The sequence below is a fragment of the Antrostomus carolinensis genome, unplaced genomic scaffold (assembly GCF_000700745.2).
Source record: "Antrostomus carolinensis isolate BGI_N321 unplaced genomic scaffold, ASM70074v2 scaffold3786, whole genome shotgun sequence".
In the NCBI taxonomy this organism is placed as follows: domain Eukaryota; kingdom Metazoa; phylum Chordata; class Aves; order Caprimulgiformes; family Caprimulgidae; genus Antrostomus; species Antrostomus carolinensis.
Window position 1 is genome coordinate 28,952 of NW_010322359.1, and position 26,058 is coordinate 55,009.

The window sequence follows — 26,058 nt, forward strand, 5'->3', positions numbered from 1 at the left end:
TTGATCGCTTAAACGAGACATTTCTTGATCCATTTCTCCCTCACCAAAGCCGTGGCCCATCCACCCAGCGCATAAATGACAAATGCCTTGCAGATTTCGAAGGGCTAAAGAGAAAAAAAATAACTGCAATAATTGAGATGTAGGCCGTATCATTTAAAAGTTGCAGAGAATCCCTCCTCTTACCAACAGTTAGGTGATCTTGTATGTGTAGATACTCAACAGTATAATGATGTTACTTTAATATTGATGGCTTAGTGTAACTTTGGCAGTAAGTTTCCATTTATATTTAGCACAGACTATGGTGGGATGTATATGCTTACCCAGTTTTTCTATAATAATGGAAAAATGTTTTGCCTTTGTATTCTTTTCTTTCGTCCCAGTGAAAACTATCACACAAGAGTACAATGGAAATCACCAAATCATAGAATGGTTTGGGTTGGAAGGGACCTTAAAGATCATCTAGTTCCAACCCCCCTGCCATCAGCAGGGACACCTTCCACTAGACCAGGTTGCTCAAATCCTCATCCAACCTGGCTTTGAAAACTTCCAGGGAGGGGGCAAATGTACGTACTCCTGCAACATCATTGTTGTCGAGCAAGTTCATATCAGGCTTTTATAAAACCCTCAAAAATTCTTACAGAGCCATCACCAAAAAAGTGATTTTTCAAATCACTTAATTCAAATTTTGACCTTTAACAGTTTTTTGCCATAATGACCTTATAGTACATTGCAGTTAGGATACACTGCAGTGGTAGTTTAAAAGGTTTTGAAACTGTTTTTCTGAAATAGTTTAAAACAAGCAATTCAGAAGCAGTGAGAATGACCCTGCAGACACCTACATGCATGTTGTCTGCTGCACGTAATTTATTTATTTTGTTCAAGAAACTGAGAATCCTGCCACTTCAGTTTGGGGCATTAGAATAAATAGGAAAGGACAGTTCCCTAGCTCTGCCTCCTTGTTTCTGCATATTTCAAACATGTCTAATTATACCTTGGTGCTTTTGCTGTCAGAAAGGATTGATACTGATGAGGATTTTTCTTTGTGCACTTTGTAGAGTAATGGTATTGGGAAAGAGCAATTCATTGAGTTCATCCCCCAGTGTCCAGAGAGGGCTGTTCCCAAGGGTGTGTTTTCTGAAATGAGATGGCACAGTTCATGGTTTCTTCCCACTGAGGATGACCACACAGCCTGTTGGATATTGGCCCTGCTAAAATCCTGTTCCCTTAATCAATGATAAGAAACACTGAATCACAAGGATGCAAGAGCTCTTAGGGAAGCATGTAACTGCACATGTGCGAACTTGCACCATGTAGTTGTGTTGTTCTTCTCTGCCATCTGCCACTGCAAAAACTATAGAGATCCAAACAGGGTTGGAGGAAAGCAATGAGAAAATATCCAACCTGTCCCAAGGTTGTGTTATTATGTAGCTGTTGTTTCTATTTAGTGCAAGAGCTGCTTCTCAGCACAAAATAAAGAGTTAAGTAGTAAAAGTAATTTCTGTAGGCATTAAGGCCAGTGATGTGAAAGGTACAGCTCAGGACTTTGGTATACAGAACTGTTAAAGAGGGGTGTTAATTTTCTGGCAGCCTAAGCAATACGTCCTGAAGCATTCAAGATTTGCTTTTCCCTTACAAAAACCTAATTTAATCTAATTTAACTGCTTGCTCAAATATCCTTTGTTAAGCAAATGAAATGTGCTTTCATTCATCTTTTGCAAAGAAGGAGGAAAGGTTCCAGAGCTTCTGGATGGAAGAGTAGGTGACTGTAGGATCTCAGACTCCATCTTCAGTTTAACAGGTTCACTCAGATGTTGGGAGTTAAAATACACACATCATTGTATTTGAGGGTTGCTGTTTTCCAGGAGTAAATGCACCATTTGCAGCTCCCACAGGAGCAGCAGCAGGACTCAGCCAGCAGCTGCTGTTTGCCCTGCTTGGGCCACGGTACCTGTTCCTCCGGCCCTTCCCGAGTAGGTGCACACACCTGTAGCAGATCCTCATACAGTCTTACCCTTCCTTCTAATGAAGAGTTGGTAATCCCAACCCTGCTCTTTTGTGAGCAAATAAGCTATGAGCTCATTATAATGAGCTATGTGTTTTCTCCCCCTCCCCCCTTTTTTTTTTTCTTTAATCTTTTAAAATAAAGTCACTTTGTCAAATGCACAGTCAGGATTAACTAGTCAGTGTTTGTTCAGAGCTTTTGATGTCTTAAGCCTTATTTGTATGGAATGCTGAATATTCTTCTTCTTGATACATTGACTTGATTATGACCAGCATCTTGATAATTTCTTTTTTTACCCTTCCAGAATCATGTGTAATTTAGAGTTTTATTCTCAGAGGTTGTATATGTTTTTTTACGTATTTGCATATTATAAGTTTACAATTATTTATATTTTTCAAAAATATTGAAGTGTTTTATATGAAGAAAAATATACTTATTTTTCTATTTTATTTTCAACATGTTTTAGCAGGTCAAGGTAGTTTATAGGTATATGAATATTGCAAATTGCTATTTGGAAGTCCACAGGCCAAACAGGGAACTACTTTTTTCTGTAGAAATGAGAGAATCCTTGAAGTAGTAGAGTTACCAGTTGTATGCTTGAATGATTTTTCTCAGTATATTACATTGTCTTATATTAGTAAGGTATCAGAGTAAAAAATTATTTTGAAGTAATTTTTGAGAAGAAAACATAAATTCTTATGGGAGTTGTTTCAGACACAGAACATTATAAAAGGTTAATGCTAAAATTTTGAATTGACCAAGAGCACAGTTTTTTATGTATTATAATAGCTTTTTTGAGGAGAAGAGAGACTGAGGATGTGTAATTTTAAATATGATGCTTCATTATTTTATCCTATTTGTTTTTTTTTTTAGTTCTAGAAGTAGGGTATATGAACAAATGTTCCTTGATGTCTTATGTATCTAATGCAACTTAATGGAATCTGTGTGTTAAATTATCTGATTCTACTACAGATTTTATGTCACCTGTTGCTACATATAAAATAACATGAACACAAGTCATTGAATGTTCTCCACATGACATATTGATAGCAGTGTACTCATCTGTGAAGATAAATGTTTGTTTACATCTGTATTATTTTAGAAGATTTCATTTCACTGGAGGAGTTGGTAGTCTATCAGTAGACAAAAGAGATTTGCTAAAATCTTTCTCTGTACAAGCAGAGTATGCTCCATTTTAGAATCTAATGAGTTGAACTTCAATGTTGAAACAAAAATGTGAACCTGAGTAAAGAAAACTATATTTCTGTTTTTTCACCCTGATAAAGCGATCAGTTTATGGACATTTATGAAAGATTTTAAATGACCATGTTTTCCCTATTTACTAACATAGTGGGGTTCAAAATTTTGATCTTTAAATTATCTTTTAAGTGGTTACTGCATCAACTGAAAAGATCTTAAATCAATGCAGTTTCATACTTCTCTTGTGATGTGTCTGTAAAATATGTATATGTGCATATACAAGTCCATGTAATATAAAAATCAAAACTAACAGCGAGCAACTTGATTTTTATTTTTCTCAGTTTGAGTATGTTTGGAAGATTTATTTTATTATCCAATATTTCTGTTTGCAGAGCTTATAGAATCCCTGGCACAGTATGTAAGAATTTATTCATTTGTTTTTATTTAGTTTGACAAAGGATATGCTTATAGCATTCGCCACAGCTATGGGAAAGAAGGAAAGAGAACTGATTATACCCCATACAGCTGCATGAAGATTATTATGTCAAATCCACCAAGTCAAGGGGATTATCATGGTGAGTTCCCTTAAAAACAAAAACAAAAACAAAAAAACAGTGGAATTCTTTGACTAGAGAAGTTACTCCCTCCAGCAGTCTCTTAAATGATATATTTAATCTTAAGGCCACAGTGGTCTTGCACTGTTCTCTTTAGATTGCACTTGATAGCTTCTGGTTTTATGTACATTGTGTAATGCAGTGCAAGGAGACTGTAAATGCTTTAAAAAAGTGACCAGTTAGAGGTGTTTGAGATATGGATTCAATTGTACAGGAATTCTGAAGTTTACTAGGCTACTTTAAAACTTCCTATCTCTATAAGACTAAACATGGAAAACCTGCACTGACTGCACCATTGTTATTCTAGTCCTGAGTTGTTCATTCAGTTGTGTCTCTAATTCTGGGACAAAAAAACCCCACTCTTATTTAAGGTCTTGGAACTTTCTGAGGTAATATTTTTACAAAAGGCTATGCTTTGAAGACCACTTGGCTCTCATTACTTGTCTTCTCCTGTTTTTCTCACATGAAAAGTCCCAGCACTATTGTTAGTAAGGAAGTAGCTAAAACTCTTTTCCTGTCAGTGAATGAGAATTGTGGACTGTTTATGTTGGGATATTTTCTGTAACTCTTGAGCCTGTGGTGCGGTGCCCTGATAACCATGCACTGGAGTAATTATTTGGGGGGGGGGGGGGGAGGGAAGGTAATTGTACACATGGGCAATTAACTTTCTTATTAATAAGCTGTTAGACAATTAGGAACAGCTTAGCTGGTCTCTTGAGTGCCTTCCTGCACTAACTCCTGGGTAAACAGCCTTGTTTGTGAGCTTGCTTGTTTTTTACTGTCAGGGTGCCCATTCCGCCACAGTGATCCTGAGCTATTGAAGCAGAAGCTGCAGTCGTACAAGATCTCTCCCAGTGGAATAACTCAGGTAAGGTATTTTGTTTAGTGCTTTCATTGATCAGGCACTACTTTTCAATTTTACTTTCTATTTGTGTAGCAATGCTGTATACAATGTGTCAGTCTCTATTGTGAAGTATCTCTTCTTATAAAAGTTTTAAACCAGAATCTTGGCTTTCTGACTCCAGTGTTCCCAGTGATATGTTGGTTATGGTCAAAACCTTTTATTGTTTAATATTATGAGTTGGTTTATTACTACAATGCAGAATTTTGTTTTACTTTGTTTTACTGCACTGTGATTAAAAAAAAAGTTTAAATGAATCTGGCAATATTTTAGAGATTTTATTTTTATTCTTGTGGTGACTTGTGGAAGACTGTTGTGTAGTCAGTAGGCTCAGTAATTGTTTTCTGTAGTAAACTTCTAATGATCCATTTCACTAACTTCTCCTAAACAGCAAAAGGACATGAAATACCTAGTGAAATTAAACAGATTTTTAGCAGCTTTTTAAAAGGTAACATTAAATTGAAAATCTATCTTATATGGCAAGGATAATGCAGAAATTGGAGGTTTTTGACGTGTATACTGAAGGAATATGACTCTCATTGCTTGGTCTAGCAAGAGGTTAAGGCTATAAAAGAATGCCATCATCTTCATTGGTGGAAGACATATAGCTTAGAGTTAAGGTGAGACAGTTCAGCAAAAAGTTGTGTGTATTAACTGCCTGAAACCTACTTGAGGAAAAACCTGCTGAAGAAGTTGTCATCTTTAGTTTGTGTGGAGTGTCACCATTCAATTCTGTCTGCCTGGTTTATGGTAGAGATAAATGCATTGTTCTGGATGGAGGGGACAGTCAGGTGGCCACATGCACAGGACAGCAAACTCAAAAGAAGCAGGTGTTTTACATCAGTTTTCCAGGACTCAGAGCTCTCTGCAATGAGTGGAAGTCCATGCTGGGACTAGTACTATTTAATATATCATCATCAGTGAGATAGACAGTGGGATTCAGTGCACCATCGACACCTTTGCTGACGACACCAAGCTGAGTGGTGTGGTTGACACACCTCAGGGATGGGATGCTATCCAAAGGGACCTGGACAAAACTGAGAAGTGGACCTCTGTGAACCTCATGAGGTTCAACAAGGTCAAGTGCAAGGTCCTGCACCCAGGTTGAGGCAATCCCTGGTATCAATACAGGCTGGGGGATGAAGGCATTGAGACCAACCCGGCAGCAATGGACTTGGGGGTCCTGATGGATGAAAAACTGGACAAGAGCTGGGAATATACACTTGCAGCCCAGAAGGCTGACCATATCCTGGGCTGCATCAAGAGAAGAGTGGCCAGCAGATTGAGGGAGGTGATTCTTCCCCTCTACTCTGCTCTGGTGAGACCCCACCTGGAGTACTGCGTCCAGCTCAGGTGTCCTCAGCACAAGATAGACATGGATCTGTTGGGCTAGGTCCAGAGGAGGGCTACAAAACTGATCAGAGGGCTGGAGCACCTCTCCTATGAGGACAGGCTGAGAGAGTTGGGGATGTTCAGCCTGGAGAATTGAAGGCTCTGGTGTGACCTTATTGTGGCCTTTCAATACTTGAAGGGAGCCTATAAGAAAGATGGGGACAGACTTCTGAGCAGGACATTTAGTGATAGGACAAAGGGTAATGGTTTTAACTAAAAGAGGATAGATTTAGACTAAATGTAGGGAAGAAATATTTTGCAATTAGGGTGGTGAAACACTGGGACAGGTTGCCCAGAGAGGTGGTAGAAGCCCCATCCCTGGCAACGTTCAAGGTCAGGCTGGATGAGGCTCTGAGCAACCTGATCTAGTTGAAGCTGTCTCTGCTGACTGCAGGGGGGTTGGACTGAATGAACTTTAAAGGCCCCTTCCAACCCAAACCAGTTTATGATTCTACACATCCACTCACTGAAAGACAGAGTGCAAAGTAGTTGAGTCATCAACAAATATGTGTGATGGTGTCACTGGTGAGACAGTAAATAACAGCCTGTAGTGGATCTGGATACTGATTTGGTTTGGGTTGGTTGGTTTGCTTTAAGAATAAGGGAGATTAGAACTATACCCCTCCTTGCTTTTCTCACACAGTTGCTCACTTGCTCCCCACCCTGGTGTTGTGTTTCCTGAAGTCTCAAATTTCCCTCCCAGCAAGGGAATCACTGCTGGTCTGGGATGATGGGGCAGAAAGTTGTTTCAATACCTGCTTTGCAGCTGCTTGTGGTTAACAGTCTCGGGCATTACAGGCTGTGGTCCCAGGACATTCCCCCGCATTCATCTCTATGCATCTCTGATCTCCAGGATCATCCTCAGCTTCCCAGGATCTTTACCCTCATCTTTCTGGGCTTCCAAGCCCAATTTTTTCTTCATCTAAATACTCTGTGAAACCTATATTAAGGTTTCTAACTGGTAGCTCTGTTTCATGTCTCTTTACTAATGGGAAGATCAGAACATGTCACTTTTTTCCCCAGCATTCATCTCTATGCATCTCTGATCTCCAGGATCATCCTCAGCTTCCCAGGATCTTTACCCTCATCTTTCTGGGCTTCCAAGCCCAATTTTTTCTTCATCTAAATACTCTGTGAAACCTATATTAAGGTTTCTAACTGGTAGCTCTGTTTCATGTCTCTTTACTAATGGGAAGATCAGAACATGTCACTTTTGTTTAGTCCAAAAATTATCAAAATTTACAACCAGCCCATACCAGATGCAGCTAGCTAGCAGGTTCATACTTAATGATTTGAAAATTTATTTTTGGCTGTTTTACAAGCCTCAGTATGAAATCTTCACAAAAGTGACTTAGAATCAACTGTTATTTGCTCAACTGTTTCACATCTTTACTTCTTGATGGTGATACTGAGGGAGTTATGGGACTCCCTGCAGTGGTAACAGGTGTCAGATCACGTAAACAGTAGACTTCTGCGTTCTAGGTTAGTAGTGCTGCATGCTTCTCTCTATTGTCAAGGAGCTGCTTTAAGGACTTCAAATGAAAGCTCAAGACTTGCAGTCCCTGTTGAGTACAAATTACAGCATTCTAGAAATCGTGGTGAGAGGTAACGTATCAGGCCTTTACTGGACTTGAGAAGATATGACTTACTGAACTGACTCAGCTAACAACTGGCTACATAGAAATCACTCATCTTCAGACATAAATATTTGCTTTTATTTTTTTCCCCAAAGGTTTAGCTATATCATTTCCTCTGTGAGAACCCAGTCTCCCAGCAGCATCTTAACTTAGCTGTTTGTTATTTTTTTGAACTAATGGGCACTTGCTTCCTTTTTTGCCTTTCTAGGAATAAGGACTTTAGCTGATGGCAGTTGCAACAGAACAATAGGATCTTTTTTTTTTTTTAAATTCACCAGTTCTCTCAATTTTAAGATAATACTAATCCTTAAAATGAACTGTAGATTTTTGCTTATTATAGTGGTGGCTAAATTAAATTTTTTTTTTTTTAATTCACCAGTTCTCTCAATTTTAAGGTAATACTAATCCTTAAAATGAACTGTAGAGTTTTGCTTATTATAGTGGTGGCTAAATTAAAATCTTAAAACAGGGTACCCTTACACATTTGCTGCCAAGAAATTTTAAAAAAGCATTACACCTTCGATCTAGAAATTGTACATTATTCGGGTTTCTCAAATAGGTTAAGACTCCTTGTTCACTGTCCAAAATCTCCCAGGTAGTTATCTGCCTGAGTTACTACATGAAAACCTGTAAATGCTTTAGAATTATTAAATCTTTCAAAGTGGACAGTGTAAAAGTCTTGAAAGTAAGATTATTCAGGGAAACTTCATATAAAGTGAAAATAAATCTTTGTGGCAATCTGGTGTAGATTTGTGTAAATATAAATGCTGAAAGTTTCCACATATTTTTCTATAGATGGGCAACATTTATCTATTGGAGACAATGTTTAGCCTTTCCATTATTTTGAGAAAAATAGTTGTGTGTTAGGAGTATGTCTCCCTCATTTTTTCTGAGATTTTACTTTCTCTGACTTACTCTTACAGTTTCCCAGCTAAAATATGTGCCTTGTTTAATTGTCTTGTATTTGGTTTATTTTTCAAGTGTGAACATCCTTATTGATTTCACTAGAACTACTTTTGTGCATAAGCTGAAAGGATACAAATTTAACCAGCTGATGCTTCACCTTATTTTCTGATATTAAAACTTTCTGATATTCTCATTACTCTGATATAATATGTCTTGATCAACTCCAGTGACTCTTTCAGTGTGATTTTATTGGTGCTATGGAAAACAAAGAATGAACATATGAAATAAAAATTGTTCTTGAAACTGCTGTGTTGCAAACTTAGAATGTACATGAAGCAAATGCTTCAATTTAATTTATTCTTTAACTTTTTAAAAAGTATTTTAAATGCGTGCTTTCATACTTGATAGCAGTCCAGACTTTGACTCAGCATTTCCTTGCAACAGAGGAATGTGGGTTATCCATAGTATCTAAAACCAGGCATGACTGTCTTTTAAAATAGGCGGCTGTAAACTCATGCAGGATTTGTCATTAAATGAAAATGTGTCACTGAGAAATAGCAAAAAAAAATTTCTAATCATAAAATGTACATTTTTATAGCACTATTTTAAACTATGTGAAATCAGAGAAGTGGAATACTTGGATGCATTAGACCTTCTTGCCTTTGATGTTCACACCACTGACTTTCAGCTGTGGACTGTATAAAGACAGAACCAACTAGCATTAGAACTGTTTCCTTCTAAAATTATTAACTCATTTTAAATTAATGTCTGTCTTCATTTAATAAGCTGCCCAGTGATTGCTGCAGCAAATACAGGTGCATGTTGATACAGTCTTTTCATTCAGACATTCACTCTTCTGTTAAGTATTTATTGATTTCCTTACTGACATACATAAAATAACTTCGGGCTAGAAAACCTATCCATTAAAAATAGAGAAAAAAAATATGGGTATTTTTAAGAGACACTAATAAAATACCTTACTCTGGATCATGACTGTCTCTTCCTTTTACCTTTGTAAAGCATACTAGAATATAGGTGAGTTTTGTTGTTTCATAGTTGTGATGCAAATTGCAGGGGAGAAGTTGATCTGTTACAGTGCCCTAAATATTACCATGGGCAATGCTGAACACTGTGATCCAGTATTCTTCACTACAAAAGAAGTCAAAGAGTATAAAAGGAACAGAAGCTCTGGCAAAGCTGTAACAATAATTTTCTAGCCTGTGAATCCCTGAGGGAAAACAGAGCTTAAATCTGAGAAAATTTTACTATACATGTATACACTGTAAACGTGAAACCTTCAAAATCAGTTTAAAATATAAAGGGAATATTCAGAAGCAGCAAAAAGGATGAATGCCTGTACTGACCAGGAGGCAAAGGGCACTAGGGAGTCCTGGGGCAGGATGTAATATTGAGGTGATCACAAACTGACCTGAAGCAGAAGGAAACTGGAATGTGTTCAGATATGTTCCAGCAGTTGCACCCAATCGTATCTTTAGTCACCTTTAAAATAAAAAGAAGGTTAGAAATGAGTCATACTTAAATGAATCTATAGTAGAAGGATTTCTGTTTTTAAAATATAAGGTAATTCTGCAATTTTCAAATAAAACAAACTAACTTTGAATAAGTGAAAATAACAATGGATAATTGCAGAGCCCCAACTATCCTGCTATGCAGCATCTTAGCTTTGAATGCCAAGGATCTATAAAGCAGGTGGCTGTGTACAGCTGCCAAACATCATCTTAACCTCATTAGTAGTCAGTAAAGCTACATCAGAAAAGCAAGTTGCAGATGGCAGTGAAAGAAAAGGCACATAAGAACTAAAAAAAACAGTCCTTGAGTATGTACTTTTACTTGCAAAATAAAGCAATTTAGTGTAAATGTCTTAATATAGGTAGAGGCAAAAGATTGCTGCTGTGAATTAATATAGTTTTGAGTAGAGGTCTGCTTCTGGGTAATGCCAGTGAGAAGCAGCTGCAAGCTTGCCTTTTTCATTATGTGCACAAATGTAATAGGAAAGGTAATATTTATTATGAATTATAATTCTGTTTTATTTAAATAGAGGATTGTTAGTTTCTCACACACAGAAGACTCCTTTCTAGCTGGACTCCATTCTATTGCTTTTTTTAACCCTTTTTTCTTTCTTCTCTTAGCAACTTCTTCCCTATTAAAGCCAGTTAATCTACTAAACCTGTTCTTTGTATATATTTAATGTGCCCCTTATTCTTCAACCCCATCATATATGCAGAATGTGAAGCTGGTCCCCTGTGATGTGACCAATTTGAAGTTACACATGTGCTAGTTTTATCTGCCTTCTGGCTGCCTCTCAGAATGGGTAGGAGCTCAATTAGAAGTGTTCTTCCCTGAATGAGCCACAAATGTTGATTTGGCTTTTCTACCCAACCACAACTTGTAATCAACGTGTAGGAATTGTATAGCTTTGATATCTCTACCTCAGTCAAATCTGACTGAAATTGCCCAACCAGTCGAAGCTGGGGAGATGATGTGTTGGAGAAGGTAAAGGAGCAGGAGTAAGATGATGACTACCTGTGCAATCATGTACACTAATAAATTTAACAAACTGGATGAAAGTCTCTGGTCTGTTCTGGTGAGCATTCTGTTTTGTGGAGCACTCTATCAGTGTCAGGGAAGAGAAGCGCCATGAAGAACTAGTTACCAGACTTCACTGGAGAATGCTGGTAGAGGTTCCTCTAACAGACATTTTCCAAGATATAGGTCTTCGTAGCCGTACATCAGAAAAATCTGTGTGGTGACCTAACAGCAGCCCCTGAGAGGTCTGAGAAGGAGTCTAGAGGGAGTGGGACAGTAGTTCCTGAAGTGAAGTTTCAGTTTCACTTAGTAGCTGGGCAATAAAGATCAAGCTGCTGCAAAATAACATGGTTGCTCTTTAAGAATTTGAAGTCCCTCAAGACAATTACAGCTTTCATATGGCAGCAGTATCAATTCAGTGAAGTCCTTTTCTCCAACTTACAGGTGGATCAGGATTTTCCCAAGGATGCGCCAAGGGCTTAAATGGGCTTTGTTTCAGAATAGTTTGCTCAGAATAACCTCTCTTAGAAAACTGGAGTTTATTTACAAATGCCCTTTTTTTCTGTAATCATCTGTGCTGTCATCGGTCAGCGATCCTTCTTCTGATATCTGTCACTTGAAGTTCCCATTTTTCCGCTAGACTGTCAGAGAAGACAACAGCAGCTTGATCTCGCATCCTGTGAATCATTGTGAGCTGGCAAATCAAAAGCTTTGATGATCCTTGTCTTTTCTGCTTTGCAGGATAGCTGGATAACGGCGTCATTGATACAAAAAGCAGCTATGCCTTTGTGGTCTGCAATTGAGAGGTTAAGCCATAGAATGATTACTGGCCTTTTAACTGATCAACTTCTTCAAAAAGTTCTCTTAAATTACAAGAGAGCCTTGATGCTTTTAAACTTTTGGGGCTTATACTCAGAATTTGTCTATGCTTAAGTTTTTGTTTCCTTACTTAAGGTTCTGAGACTTAAAATATGTTTACATTTGAATTTAGAGAACTTTTTATTTATATAATTTATATTGGGTGTAATCTTGATTAAATGAACAATACTTTTGTGAAAACCTAACGTATTTATGAACTAGATTAAATTAGTTGACTTTTTTCAACTGAAAAATTCAGATTGGAAAAGTCTGAATGCTACAGAACATCATGAGTATTTCTTTCAACTAACCAGCAGTCATACAGGCCTTCTGATCATTACTCCAAATTATTTGAAAAATACCTTTTAAAAAAGTACATACATACAAAATGGTTTGCATTTACTTAAAAATAGCTCTTCTGCATTGTATAGATTTTATTGTAGGGAACAAACAGGAAAACATATATAGAGGAAATGTTAAGAAGAGATGAGCTTTCTTCAATCCTTAACTACTTAATGTAACACTGATTTTTTTCAGTCAATTTCAAAGGAGGGAGGAGGTTAAAAAAAAAAGTAAAATATAGCCAGATTTCAGACTTCATTGCCTAGTTGGCCTTGGCCTTGATCTTTTACAGAAGATTTAACAGGAGGTGGCAAGAGGGATAGAAATATAATCAGTTGAGCTATTTCAGAGAAACAATGCGGCTAAGTACTTTCTTGGCAGTGTGTTGCTGTTTTTATCCATCCAGCAAATGTAATTTATTTATACATCTGTCAATAAGTACAAGGCGGCATCCGATAATGAGTACAGCTGGGACTTAAGCTGGAGTGTATCGCTGTGTTTGACACAAAGGTCAAGCTTGGGAAAGGGGCTTGAAATTAACATTTCTTGAAAACTATTTTTCCTTCCACTGAGGCTATCTCTTAATTCCAGCAATTTTCTCTGTTTGATAAGCAGAGAGAGCATACATTTTGATTATATAAAAGAGGGAGGAAATGATGAAACTTTAAAAAATTTCAACCGGCATTGCATTCTGGTGATAAGAATGGGACTTTGTGCAGCACAGAAGAGATTACCTGAAGTAGAATTGGGAAGCAAATTGTATTTACAAAAGATGGCATGATTTTCCTAATAGGTGTTCAAAACAGGCTATTCACTCACATATTCTGCTGAGCTTGACTAGAAATAACTTCATTTCAAAAAGGAGAAATCTGATTGAACGTAAAAGCATTCCCCTCTCACAGATGCTGTCTAAAGGATTTGCATTAAATGTTCTTGATGGGAGCACAGTAGTATTTTATTTTGCATCTGCATGAACTGGTAATGTGAAAAATAAAAATACAAATCGTGTACTTGATTGCTTCATGCTTCAACCACTTGAATAACTAGATTTATGCCTGCAATTATGGAAGAGATGTTGCAATACGACAGTTTGACAATAACTGTCACAATTATATTACCAAAATATAGATTCAACTTATTCTTGGAGTTAAGAGTATTGAAATTACATTTTGAGGACCAGACGTATCTTCCTATGGTTTTATCTTGTTTTTAATATAGCCGGGTTATTTTTAAAGAACTATAGTATGCCTAAATGTTGTCAGCTGTTAGTAGGATACGCAACAGTCAAAGATGCCTTGTGCTGCGAAGTTCCATGAGGTGTATACAACACTGTTGTGAAATACGTCATCGTGGTAAGTATCAATGAGATGTCATTGTGCTGCTTCTGAATTCTTTACACTTTTCTCCCTCTGTATAGATCCTGGAACTGGTGAAGGGCATGCATTACCAGCTGGCCTGTCAGAAGTACTTTGAGTTGACGCATGATGTAAGTAGCTAGTAATTTTTGTTAAACTGTAATCACTGTCTTGGTCTTGAGGAAGGCCTTGGAAATCATGCATGAAGTCCAGAGACTATTTGCAGTTTTCCACATCCATCATTAGTTGTCTTGCCTTGTTAGTTGTAATTTCAATAATTCCAAATATTCTTTTGTCATTTTTTGCATTTATATATTGATGTTATTAATACCCAGACAGTACAAGATGCGGTAAAAGGTTACGCTTTCTTCCTGAAAATGTTAATATTGAATTTTATCTATTTCAAGCCATTTAACTTTCTCAGTATCCTGTTTTTAATCAAATTTGTGGGTTTTAATCTATTATGCAAGTTTGGTATTTTGAGATATACCTTAAAATAAACAAAAAGCATCTCAAAATATAATTATAACTCTAATCTCCCAGCATGTGCATAGTTAATATCGTTAATTTTCACTTGGTATTTTTTCACATCTTCAGTCATGTGTGATTACTTTTTAAATCAAGATGAACATTCTCAGAGCTTTCCCATTTGCTTAATCATGGGCAAAGTTAAAGTCAGATCCTCCACAGAATTTTAAGATAGCAAATGGTCACAATCCATCTCCTAAGTGATTCCTTAATTCAGGAACCAGCTTTCGCACTGGTTCAAGATTCCTTGTCATCAAGAAAAAACAGTGAAGCACAGCCCTGCTTGTACCTTTATTCTTCCTACAATGCAAAAAATTGAAACATCCCTTTCAAACAGCAGACTATAGAACAGCCTTGCTAAAGATATGAATGAGGATTAGAGGACCCACCCAGAGACATTTACCATTGACTTTTTTGTTCTTACTAGTTTTCACATTTGATTTAAATGAAACTGTCTTTCCAAATTTCCAGTAATCATATGTGTGAATGTATAGCAAAAGTATACTCTGAACCCATATCCAGTGTAGTTTTGGCAGCTGTGATTTGAGAGAAATGCATTGTCTTACAGTCTTAGGAAATGATAAAACAGCTCTAATAATCTGGAAGGAAATTCAAAATTCTGTACAATTTGGAAATTACATAACACTTGCCCTGTGTAAGGCTGAGTCAGTAAAAATAATATTTTCCCAAGATGAGTGTAGACCTCAAGGTGAACATGCACCAAAGGATAAATCAGCACGGTCAGCACATTGCCAAAGATCTGTTGCATTTTAGGATACCTTCTTTCCATTCTTCTATGGCAAATTCCAGAGTTTTTTGGGGGTTTTTTTTGTTTGTTTGTTTGTTTTTGGTTTTTTATCCTTATGGTAGTATAAATATCTGTCTTTGCTGCTTGTACTTAGAATCATCTTCCTGCTTTACTGTTAATAAGTCTTTTATTTCAGTGAGAGAAAGCAGAACACACAGAAGGGGGCTTTCTGTACTTTGAATGGCACATGCTTATAAGGGCAATTTTTTTAGAGAATTTCACTGCTAAGCTTGTTATCAGCCTGCTTGGAATGGTTTTTCTGTCCTACAACTACATGCTTTAGTAATATTTTTTTTTTTTTTTCCCATGAGGTAGTTAAAAGATGTATCTCTGAAGTTGATGACACCTAATTAGACAATCATGCTTCTGCTTTACTGTGTATCACTAGCAAAGCTTTTCCGTGGAGATATTTCTGAAGAATCAATCAGCATAACATTGTTACTGTTTCTGCAAATAGGTGAACAATCTTAAGTAAAATTTTCCTTGAAATAATGGACTGGCTGACATGGAGAATTTCAGTTTCAATTATGTAAAAAATTTACCAAGAAAGTGTTTGATAAATGCTGGGCAGAGCTGTTAGTGTTACCTATAATTCTTGAAAGTTACAGCGTCGATGTGTATTACATCTACTATGAATTACTTTGTAGTGGAGACTTGTTTAAGATTACAATATTTTTCTGAATTCATGGGGTCAGTTGCACACTATGTCTACTTAAGGACTGTCTTTGCATTTCCTCCCCATCACCCTGTCTCAAGTTTGTACTTTATCTTATATTCACGCTGACAGCAGCTTTGCTGGTGGCTTAAGTAGCCTAGTGCTTGGCACTAAGACCATGCTAATAAATCCAGCTGGACTAGAGTGAGAACGTTTAGATCTATTTTTTGGGGATGTGGGTTGTGTCTTTGCACCTTAGTGCTACTGGTCCAAATAGCACAAGTTACCTAAAAGCTGCTTCTCTGCACATCCTCTGTAAGCTGGGCTTGTTAACTTTAATGCTACGCTTCCGAACATTGGTTTCACTATCTCACAGACACAGAACAAAAGCAACCATCATTTGTGTGGTCCAGTGCATTGTCTTCAGACAGGAACTAATGTATTAAGGAAATGTACGTGTATGCAATTTGTTAAGTCTTTCAGTAAGTGTGGAAAAGGAAAGCACTGCGTATAGTGCATGAATGGTTTTACCGTGTTTTTCAAGTTCTGGGATTTTAGGGCATACTCGTTTTCAGAAGAGTTATTTTCTAAATAATAACACTGTAATTTGATCAAGACAAGCTGTCCTGTATATATGAAGAAAGAAAGGTCTTTTGACTTGATAGAAATATGCCTGAATGGCCTGTAGGGTAGATATTTTCAAACATTTTCATATTTTAATAAGAATAAACTATGTTTATATGGTAAGTAGAGTAAGCATTCAGTCAAATACTACCAAAATACTAAAGTATCTTTCTTGATGGTCAGATTTGGATTTTAAGCTATATAGAAAGCATCATAACTCTTTGAAGTTCTAATATTTGTATATTAGAATATATTTGTATGTTAGTTGCCAAAGGAACTAGTAACATTAATATTGTTTATATTAATATTTCTGTATTAGTTACTCGTTACAGTTATGGCTGTACTGGATGATTATATATTAATGTTTATCTCTAAACATTTTATTCTTGAGCACTCATATTTTACAGTCCTTGTGTATTTTTAAGAAGTAAATGAAATCTGACAAATAGAAAACCTTCTGGTATAGAAGAATCACTTCTGTTTTTTCTTAGTTCATAGTGATCAAATTGCAAGAATATTGTACTTTTTTTTTTTTTTAAAGGAATGTGGTTAATTGATATAATTTACTGTAGCACCGTGATTGCTTCACATGGTTTTTCTGTAATATCAGCTGTAGCATTATCAGCAGTAATTTTGAAAGTTCTTGGTTAAAACCCAAAGATACTTTAGCTACAAAATTATTGTTCCAACTTTTTCAAAACAATATTTGCCATAGCAGCAATACAGACCTAGAGTTGGTATGAAAGCCAATATGTGCAAAATGTGTTGAATCAAAAAAAAGTCTTGTGTTGGTATTACCTACTAAATGGAACAAACAGTTCTGTCCAAAACTGACAGGCCTTTTCACTTGGGTCAATACATGTTATAAGCTTAAATTTTTGACTGCACAGAAAATACGTTTTTCTTTGGACATAGTGGATTCCAGATGGATTTACAGGTGTGAATGGATAAAGCTGTTAGGGGAATAGTTTCTCTTATTTCTGGTAGTAAGTTTGAGGTAACTTACAGCTAAGTTAATGATGAAGCTTTTAAAGTTGAAATGCTTTGATCTGTATTACCTAAAAACATTGTAAAACTTATGTAAAGTAACACGAGCAGTTTAACATAAAAAAGCCAGGAAATCTGTGTGTGCTTTACCTCCATTTTTGTGGTCAAATTCCTTGTGTATTTCCAGCCAGACCAGAATGTTTTTACTGAGAGAACTGCTCAATGAACTTCCTTGAAAATTACACAGAACAGAATTGCTTATGTATCACTATATCACAAATGAAGATGAAAGTTGTGAACAAAACTTCCCCTTTTTTTTTCTTCAGGCTCTCAAAAAAAGGTGATAGTATGAATAGGCAGAATTCTTTTAATTAAAATAATCAACTAAGCTTCATCCGCTAGAACTTTATTTTAGTAGCATTCCGGTTGGAAAAGGAGAAATGGTACATGGAATCAAACTACAATTTTCAGTAACAACCTGCAAATGGCTTTTAGCCAAATAACGTAAATCACCTCTGAAAACATGATTGTAGGCTTTGTTCATACAATGAGCTGCTGTTGGGGAAAGAGGAGTTTAGAACAAAATTGAGAGTTACAAAGAGAATCTTAAATTGGTCTGAAGAAAACTTGAGATTTTAAGGTTAAAAAAAACAGAACTAATTAAGAGCTGCTTCTAGGAAAGCCAGCTTTTCACTGTATCACTTCTTTTTAAGCCTTTTTGGTGTAAAGAAGTAATTTAGTTCCCACATAATGGAAATTGGCACTCAGATGAAAGCTGGCTGGACGAAACGAAACTTATCCAGATAAGACTAAAATTAAATTCAGTGGTGACTTTGAGGTTTGATTTTTTTTTTCTTCTTTTTTTTTCTTTTTGCCTTTCATTTTGAGTACAAAATTAGTGTGCTAGGCCTGTCACTTATTTTTAAGATTTTTCAGGCAAAGTCACTTACTACAGTTGCTAATGTCTTCTTCGTGTCGGAATTAGATTTTGTTATACCTATCTCCATTTTCTGATGGAGCTAAGCTAGGCAGTGGTAATGCATTTAATTAGGGTTTCAGTTAAAGTGCACATTGATCCTCTGCTTTATGATTTTTCACAAGTGGGTGAAATTTAAGCTGATGTTTTTTGACATATTAAATCAATCACAGTATATGTCCTCATGAGACACCCTGTGTGTGCAGAGTTGCTTGCTGTGCTTGAATTGGCCCTACTCTTCTGGGTAAAAGGGAAGATAGTGGCAGCAGAAAATTACCAGCATATGGCTCACAGTCTTCCTTGGTTTCTTGTATCCCAGGTTTGGGAAGTTTTCCAGATTTTTTTAAGAACAGTATTTTTCTTAAAATGTTCTTAGTATCCACGTGAACTGACAGACCTATAAAAGGTGTGGATTGCCTGAATGTGAGATGGAGGCATCTTTTAAAATAAGCATTTCCAACTTCTGAGCCCCCGAAAAAAGGTACAAAGGTTATAACTGAAATTTGTAGTAAATATGTCAGAATAGCTCGCTCCTAAAACTGAAAGCTTTGTTCATTTGAAATATTTGATGAGCATTAATTTCACGTTAATTTATCAAATAATAACTGAAAGAATGCACCTGCTAGTAGAAAGTAGCAATAAAAATATGCTGCACCTTATGTTCGTTTCCTGTATTCTTTTCCAGTGAAAACTAAATGTTCTTTGGTAGTGGTTGTGCATCTAGTTTCAGGATGTTGATGTTGGCACTGATGGAGCAGAGATAAGCTTGATCTATTGGGCTTCTGTCTTAGCCTTGTGCTATGTAATTATTGCATTTGTGGCTACTGGAGAAAACAGGGAAAGAAGTGAAGCTACCCGTTCCCATTCACAGTTTCACACTGATGCATAAGATCTAGATTTATATTGTGCAGTTGCTACAACTTGTAGTAGTATTCTCTACTGCCATTTGCACTCTAGACTTGTCTCAATCTCTCTTTTGGGTAGGGAAGTGCTGTTTTAAGATATGGGTTCAATTGTCCTACATCTGTATAGACATACCATTTTGCTTATATTGTTTTATATGCTTTGGGGTGTTATTTTTCTTTGCTACAGCAAAGACAGTGTGAAATATTTTTTGAATCTGCCAAAGCAGTAATTTTATTTCTATCATGAAGGAAGAAAATTTTGTGATGGAAGTAAATCTATGTCGTGCTAATATTTACTGGAATAGTATTTACAAACCGACGCCTTTTTCTTCAGCAAAATTGGAACTTATTAAACTGCTAATTAATTTTTTCTTGAATGTGAAAAATATGACTTTTTTGAAATAAATATAATAACTCACTGTTCTTTTCCTTTTATATGCAGGTTGAAGACATTGGGTTTTCTTTGAATCATCCTAATCAGTATTTTACAGAGAGTCAAAGGCTATTAAGTGGTGGTAGAGAAGTGAAGAGAGAACCAAGTAATTCAGGAAACTCTCAACAAAAAAGTAACAGTCAGGAAAGTGTGACTTCAAATTCTACTCCCGCCTCTTCAAATACAGCTGCTGATGCAGAACTGGAGGGACTGGAGGCATACTTCACTGAAGACTAAGAAGCTATGTTACTTGTTTTTTTTGTTTGGTTTTTCTTTCTTTCTTTCATTCTTTCCCTTCTCTATCTGGGTTTGTCCCTATACTAAGGAATATGTGCTTCACTATCTGGAATACACAGGCATTTAGTGCTTTGGATAGGCTGAAGAAAAGAAAGATAGATGCTGAAGCTGTAATTGCATCCAGTACTTATTCTCACTGCTTAAGGATACTGTTTTATATGGCACGTTGAAGGACAGGAAATGAAATTTCCTTCCCAATTATTAGGTGATTTTTGTCTGAGTTACCTTTTTTTGTTTTCTTGAAAATATTTAAATATTTTTATCCCATTTTGTGGTACCTTTTCTATGTTTCTTCTTAATAAATTGAAAAAAAAAAATGTGGTATCTTCTTTATATTTGGATGGGTAACTAAGGAGGAGTTGTGATATAAATTACCCACTGGAGGAGTCTTGTCTGTCTCTTTTCTACATGAGGAGCTGAAGGAAATCAGCTTCCTAATTTGTGTACCTTGACATTAAATTTAGAGAGCTGGTTTTGGTGCTTGAAATAAAACAAGCAGAGTTTAGACACCTGTATATAAGAAGGTAATCCTAAAAGATGATGCTCCTTTTTAATTTTAGAGTTTCCTCAGTGCTTGAGCATGGTTGGAACCTCCTGTGTCCTGCTAAGCTAAACAGCCATCTGAATGAAACTTGTGTCACCTAAATTCCACCCATTCCCGCCAAAGCCCAAGTCACCTAACACATGGATGGCATTTAGTTGAGCAACTGCCACCATGTATCTAATTAGAGCTGGTATTTTATATCATGCTTTTAGAGTATTCTCCTGGGGATTTGGAAGGCCTGAATTTTATTTTATCTGATGCTTAAGGAGTTTCAGGAGGTTAGCCCTTCCCTGGAGAGTGACCTAGCTGCTGGTATAGCCCTGTAACCACATAAACATGATATTGTCTTTGCTAGTAACTTGCGTTAATTCTGCAAGGCCTTGGCATGAAGACTCACCAAGCTTGATTTTTCTGGGCTTATCTTGCCCTACCTGAAGCTTTGTTTTAACCATAACAGCAACTGTCAAATGACAGCCTAGTTTTCTACAATTGTGTGGTGTACTGCCTGTGTTTATAAAGATTTTGATATATTTCTGTAGCTAATCACAGAATCACAGAATGTTGGGGATTGGAAGGCATCTCGAAAGATCATCTAGTCCAATCCCCCTGCCAGAGCAGGAACCTAAACGAGATCATATAGAAAGGCGTCCAGTCGGGTCTTGATATGATTATGCAGCAGTAAAAACCACCGACAGCCCTCAAACCCCATTCTTTTACAAGTTGAAAAGAAAATGTGTTTCTGCAGTAAAGCATTGCAACTGGATCTGTTTGTAAGCATCAGCTCTGCTTTAAGTGGCTCTTTAAAATAAAATTCTGTTGAGTTTTGCACCTTGTGGGGGGAAAAAAACCAACACAGGACACACAAAACATCCGAAGTTTGAAACTGTTCTGAACAAGATACTTCTGTATTCTTGGTCAGTAAGGAGATACTAAGATAATACGTGGTTGTATTTCTGAGGGGATGTACGCAACTGTGCCTGTTGCCAAAAGACAGCCCTGTGTGGCCACGATGTTCATGTAAGAAGTACTCTTTGTAACATCTGACCTGAAATGTACCACAGTTTAAAGAGGCAGGTGTTTCAAAAGGAACACTGGTCCATAGCTTGTAATCTTTTGAAGTGCTGGCATCAAAGTCAATAAACCAGTCTCTGACTTTAAAGCCTTTCAGGGTCTAATGAAGAAGGGACCTTTACTATTGGGTGTTCTGCAGAAGGAAGGGTGAGGAGCTCACAAGTCATGTGTCGTTTACAAAGTGCCCTGCTGAGATGTGGAGCAAGGGCTATGTCAAGAGTAGCCCATACCATGGCGTGATAAGGATGGATCTGTGGAGCAAAACAATTGATGCTGAGCACGCGGAAAGCCTTTCAGGGTCTAATGAAGAAGGGACCTTTACTATTGGGTGTTCTGCAGAAGGAAGGGTGAGGAGCTCACAAGTCATGTGTCGTTTACAAAGTGCCCTGCTGAGATGTGGAGCAAGGGCTATGTCAAGAGTAGCCCATACCATGGCGTGATAAGGATGGATCTGTGGAGCAAAACAATTGATGCTGAGCACGCGGCATTAGCCTTATGATATGGCTGGAGTGGTCATTTGCAGATAGAGGAGCGTTGTAGAGTGCACAGTTTGGGTGAATTTCTTCCAAAAGGGATCCAGTTTGCATGTTTCCAGACCCAGCGAATGCTGTGAGCCAAAGCAGAGCAAGTGGACATGATGGAGAGATTCCCTTGGAAGATGCCTGGTAGCAAGGATACATTTGGAGGGTGAGATAAGGCAACATGTTTGTGATACAGATGCTTTGTGGTGCTGTTATTTTCACATGGTTGTGAAATGCGATGTTTGTCGTGCTTTCTACTATAGAAATTTACTGTGTCAAAGATTTACTGTTTGAAAGACCTATTTTCCCACAAATCTGGTAATATGCTAAATACAATAAAAGGTTTCCAGACCTGTCCAGGGAGAGCAGGACTTGGTGATTAGGCTGCAAAAAGCAGGAAGATGTATATGAACTCTCAATATCTCTTAAAACGAAAATGACAACCACAATGGAAGCATCATAAGATGCTGTGTTTCTGACTGAAATGCAACTTCTCAGCCAAGTTGAAGATGTTTTGTCATATAATCATAAACCTTAATTTAGATGGTTCATGAATATGGGATAGTGAAAAGGACATTAGTGGAGCAGAAGCAGATATGGCATAACCTTAATATTTATTTTGCAGAAGAACATTACGTTCTACTCAGGATCAGAGTTGTATCGTGGGAGTTGCTATGTAAACAGAAAGTCTCTGCCATGCTTAATGGCAGCACTTACAAAGTGAACTTCAGTAAAAATCAAGTTAGATCAGAAGAAACATCTTTGCTCAAACTGAACCAGTCAAATTGATGCATGAACTACTGGATGAAATGTAATGGTCTGTGTTGTGCTCTTGAAAGTAGATGATCCAACTGGCCCTTTTGAACATTAAAGTCTGACGCTTGGATTTATTTTTAGGTTTAATAAGAACTTAACCTCCCAAGCTACCCAGTGTTGGTTCAGACAGTTGCTCTGGTGCTTCTGGGTAGAATGTAAAGGCAATCTAAGTAGACAGATCCAAGGGTTAGAAACGTGTGAGTCAGCTCCTCATTGTTCGTATCTTTGGAGTGTCAGTGGTTTGGCCAACTCCAGTTTTCAGAGAAATGGTTGGCTATAGAAAAATATCAGGAAACCTGTTGAATGCCATTAATTCTACTCTGATGTCTGGTGTTGGAGCATAACTGAAAATATGTACTATTTTTAACATGCAGTAGTTAAAAATAGTTATAAGTGCTGTTGCTGTGTGATTTTGAATGGAAAAAAGGAGAATCCTTGTCAACTTAGAAAGGAGACTGGGGGTTTCTTACGCTGTCTCTCTGTTACATCAGGAGGCACTGTTGAAGGTAATGGTTTTATCTACAGCTAATCACATTTTTCTCTTTATTATGATGTCCTAAGGGATGATTGTAAAACTGCATTTTTCAGGATCTAGTATTAATAGAAACGTAATTTTTAACAGTTGAGAGAACTTTTCACTTGGGTTTAGATATTCACCCAAGGTCTTGCTTCTCTCGGTTTAATCGCTATTACAGCATATCAAGAATAACAAGTACAAATATATGAATCAACATACAAATAGCAAAAGTAAATTCTATTATTTAAATATATGTTTCAAATCAGTTGTAGGGTGTGTAATAAGATTTACAATAGTTGAATGTGTTGGTAGTGCAGCAATAGCAATCTACTGAGCGCAAGCATATGTGAAAGATATTTCCCTGCCTATTTCTACTCAGTATGTTTAGAAATGAGCCTTGAAAAAAATATTTCTACCCTTTTTAACATTCATTTAAAGAAATTTTTTTTTTTGTAAAAACTTCAAATTATTATGCAGTGGGAAAAGACATTTGAATGTCCTTTTTAATTTAATCACTGAGTTTTGTGGACTTTCTGTGTATTGCCTCTGTATTTTGGCTTAAACTGTTTTTTATAACATGTAAGGCCTTACCTTGAAACCTCAGGATTTTGCAGTCTGGGATTAAAGAATACCAATTCATTCATTTTTTCTTCATGCATCAGCTGGCAAAATGTCCCAACACAAAAATAATTTTCAAGACCTTCATAGGCTATGTGAAATTAACTCCTCTCTTTGCCCTTCTGAAATTCCCACCAAATGAAATTGAGTTTGTGAAATTAACTCCTCCATGTGAAATTAACTCCTCCCTTTGCCCTTCTGAAATTCCCACCAAATGAAATTGAGTGCATATAGATTAAAAAAAAAAAAATATCTAACGAGTCTTCTTCTAAACACATTTGACCAACTTTCTGTAGAAGTTCCTCTATGACACCCTGGACGCCTCATGGCAATATATTTATGCCAGTTCTAGATGCAATGTTTTGTCTTTGGATCTCCAAATTGTTTTGGAGCATATGTAAATGGGACTTAACTTCTGAGGGAAAACCAAACCAACCTTGGTATACTTATCAGAAATAAAAATAGTATTGAGCTGGCTTAATTGCTTCCAACTAAAGGCCAAAGCTGATCTGAAGCACAGTCACCAAACTGGCATATCCAAATTGATTATCCAGCAGATTTGATGGGATATTCACTGTTTTTAACTGTGATGTGGGCTCCCAGCACATACCAAGTTCCTGTAGGTAGCTGAAAACTATTTTTATAAAGTTCACCTGTGCGACACTTAAGGTACTTAAATACAGATCTGGGAGGGGAGATTGTATCTGTGTAGTACTACATAGCTGTCTAGCTGGTTCTGTTCATGTGCTCTCGATATATGGGTTTTATGACTAAAAACCCAATAGCTGTAGTGGCAGTCGACCTTTCGTATTTCTGCAAGCAGTGTTCTTGCCATGTGATTGTTTTATTACATGATAGGTTCAGTATTTATTAAATTATATTTTGTGCAGAATTTAAAACACTAAGCCCAGTTCTAAAGGAGTGCTGCTCGATATTTTTTCACTAAACCCAGCTGCTAAAAATTTTCAGTTCAGATCCAGTTTTTTCTCAAAAGGCTAGTTAGCAGTTGATCTTATCTTTGAACATTACTTAGAATTTAGTGCTGCTTGAGAAATTTTACCTCTGCTCTTCAGCTGTAGTCATCCAGGTTCTAGGTAATGTGAGAGAAAAAAAAAAAAAAAAAGCATTTCCCAATTAGTCTCTTCTTAAAGTTTCTGTGGTGGGTTGACTGGATGCCAGATGCCCACCAAAGCTGCTCTATCACTTCCCCTCCTCAACTGGACAGGGGAGAGAAGATACAATGAAGGGCTCGTGGGTCAAGATAAGGACAGAGAGAGATTATTCACCAGTTACTATCATGGGCAAAACAGACTTGACTTGGGGAAATTGATTTATTGCCGCTCAAATCAGAGTTGGATAATGAGAAATAAATCTTAAAAAACACCTTCCCCTCACTCCTCTCTTCTTTCCAGGCTTAACTTTACTCCTGAATTCTCTACCTTTCCCCCCCGAGCTACACAGTTGGATGGGGAAGAGTGGAATTAGTCTCTTCTTAAAGTTTCTGTGGTGGGTTGACTGGATGCCAGATGCCCACCAAAGCTGCTCTATCACTTCCCCTCCTCAACTGGACAGGGGAGAGAAGATACAATGAAGGGCTCGTGGGTCAAGATAAGGACAGAGAGAGATTATTCACCAGTTACTATCATGGACAAAACAGACTTGACTTGGGGAAATTGATTTATTGCCGCTCAAATCAGAGTTGGATAATGAGAAATAAATCTTAAAAAACACCTTCCCCTCACTCCTCTCTTCTTTCCAGGCTTAACTTTACTCCTGAATTCTCTACCTTTCCCCCCCGAGCTACACAGTTGGATGGGGAAGAGTGGTTGTGGTCAATTCATCATGTGTTGTTTCTGCCGCTCCTTCCTTCTCAGAGGAAGGATTCTTCACACTCTTCCCCCGCACCAGCGTGGGGTCCCTCCCACAGGAGATGGTCCTCCATTAATTTCTCCAATGTGAGTCTTTCCCATGGGTTGCAGTTCTCAAACTGCTCCAGCCTTGGTC

General features: G+C 37.1%; 1 protein-coding gene across 1 annotated transcript in view; it reads left to right on the forward strand.

Annotated features, from left to right (window-relative positions):
* The window catches only part of PRIM2 (DNA primase subunit 2), a gene marked incomplete at its 5' end in the record, with an annotated part of 40,320 nt that extends 20,413 nt beyond the window's left edge, over positions 1-19,907 (forward strand). The window contains 4 exons of the mRNA XM_029085497.1: positions 3,651-3,777; positions 4,602-4,684; positions 13,817-13,885; positions 19,680-19,907. Of these exons, the coding sequence (XP_028941330.1) occupies positions 3,651-3,777; positions 4,602-4,684; positions 13,817-13,885; positions 19,680-19,907 (507 nt within the window). The remainder of the gene's footprint in view (positions 1-3,650; positions 3,778-4,601; positions 4,685-13,816; positions 13,886-19,679) is intronic.
* Between the last annotated feature and the right edge of the window lie 6,151 nt (positions 19,908-26,058).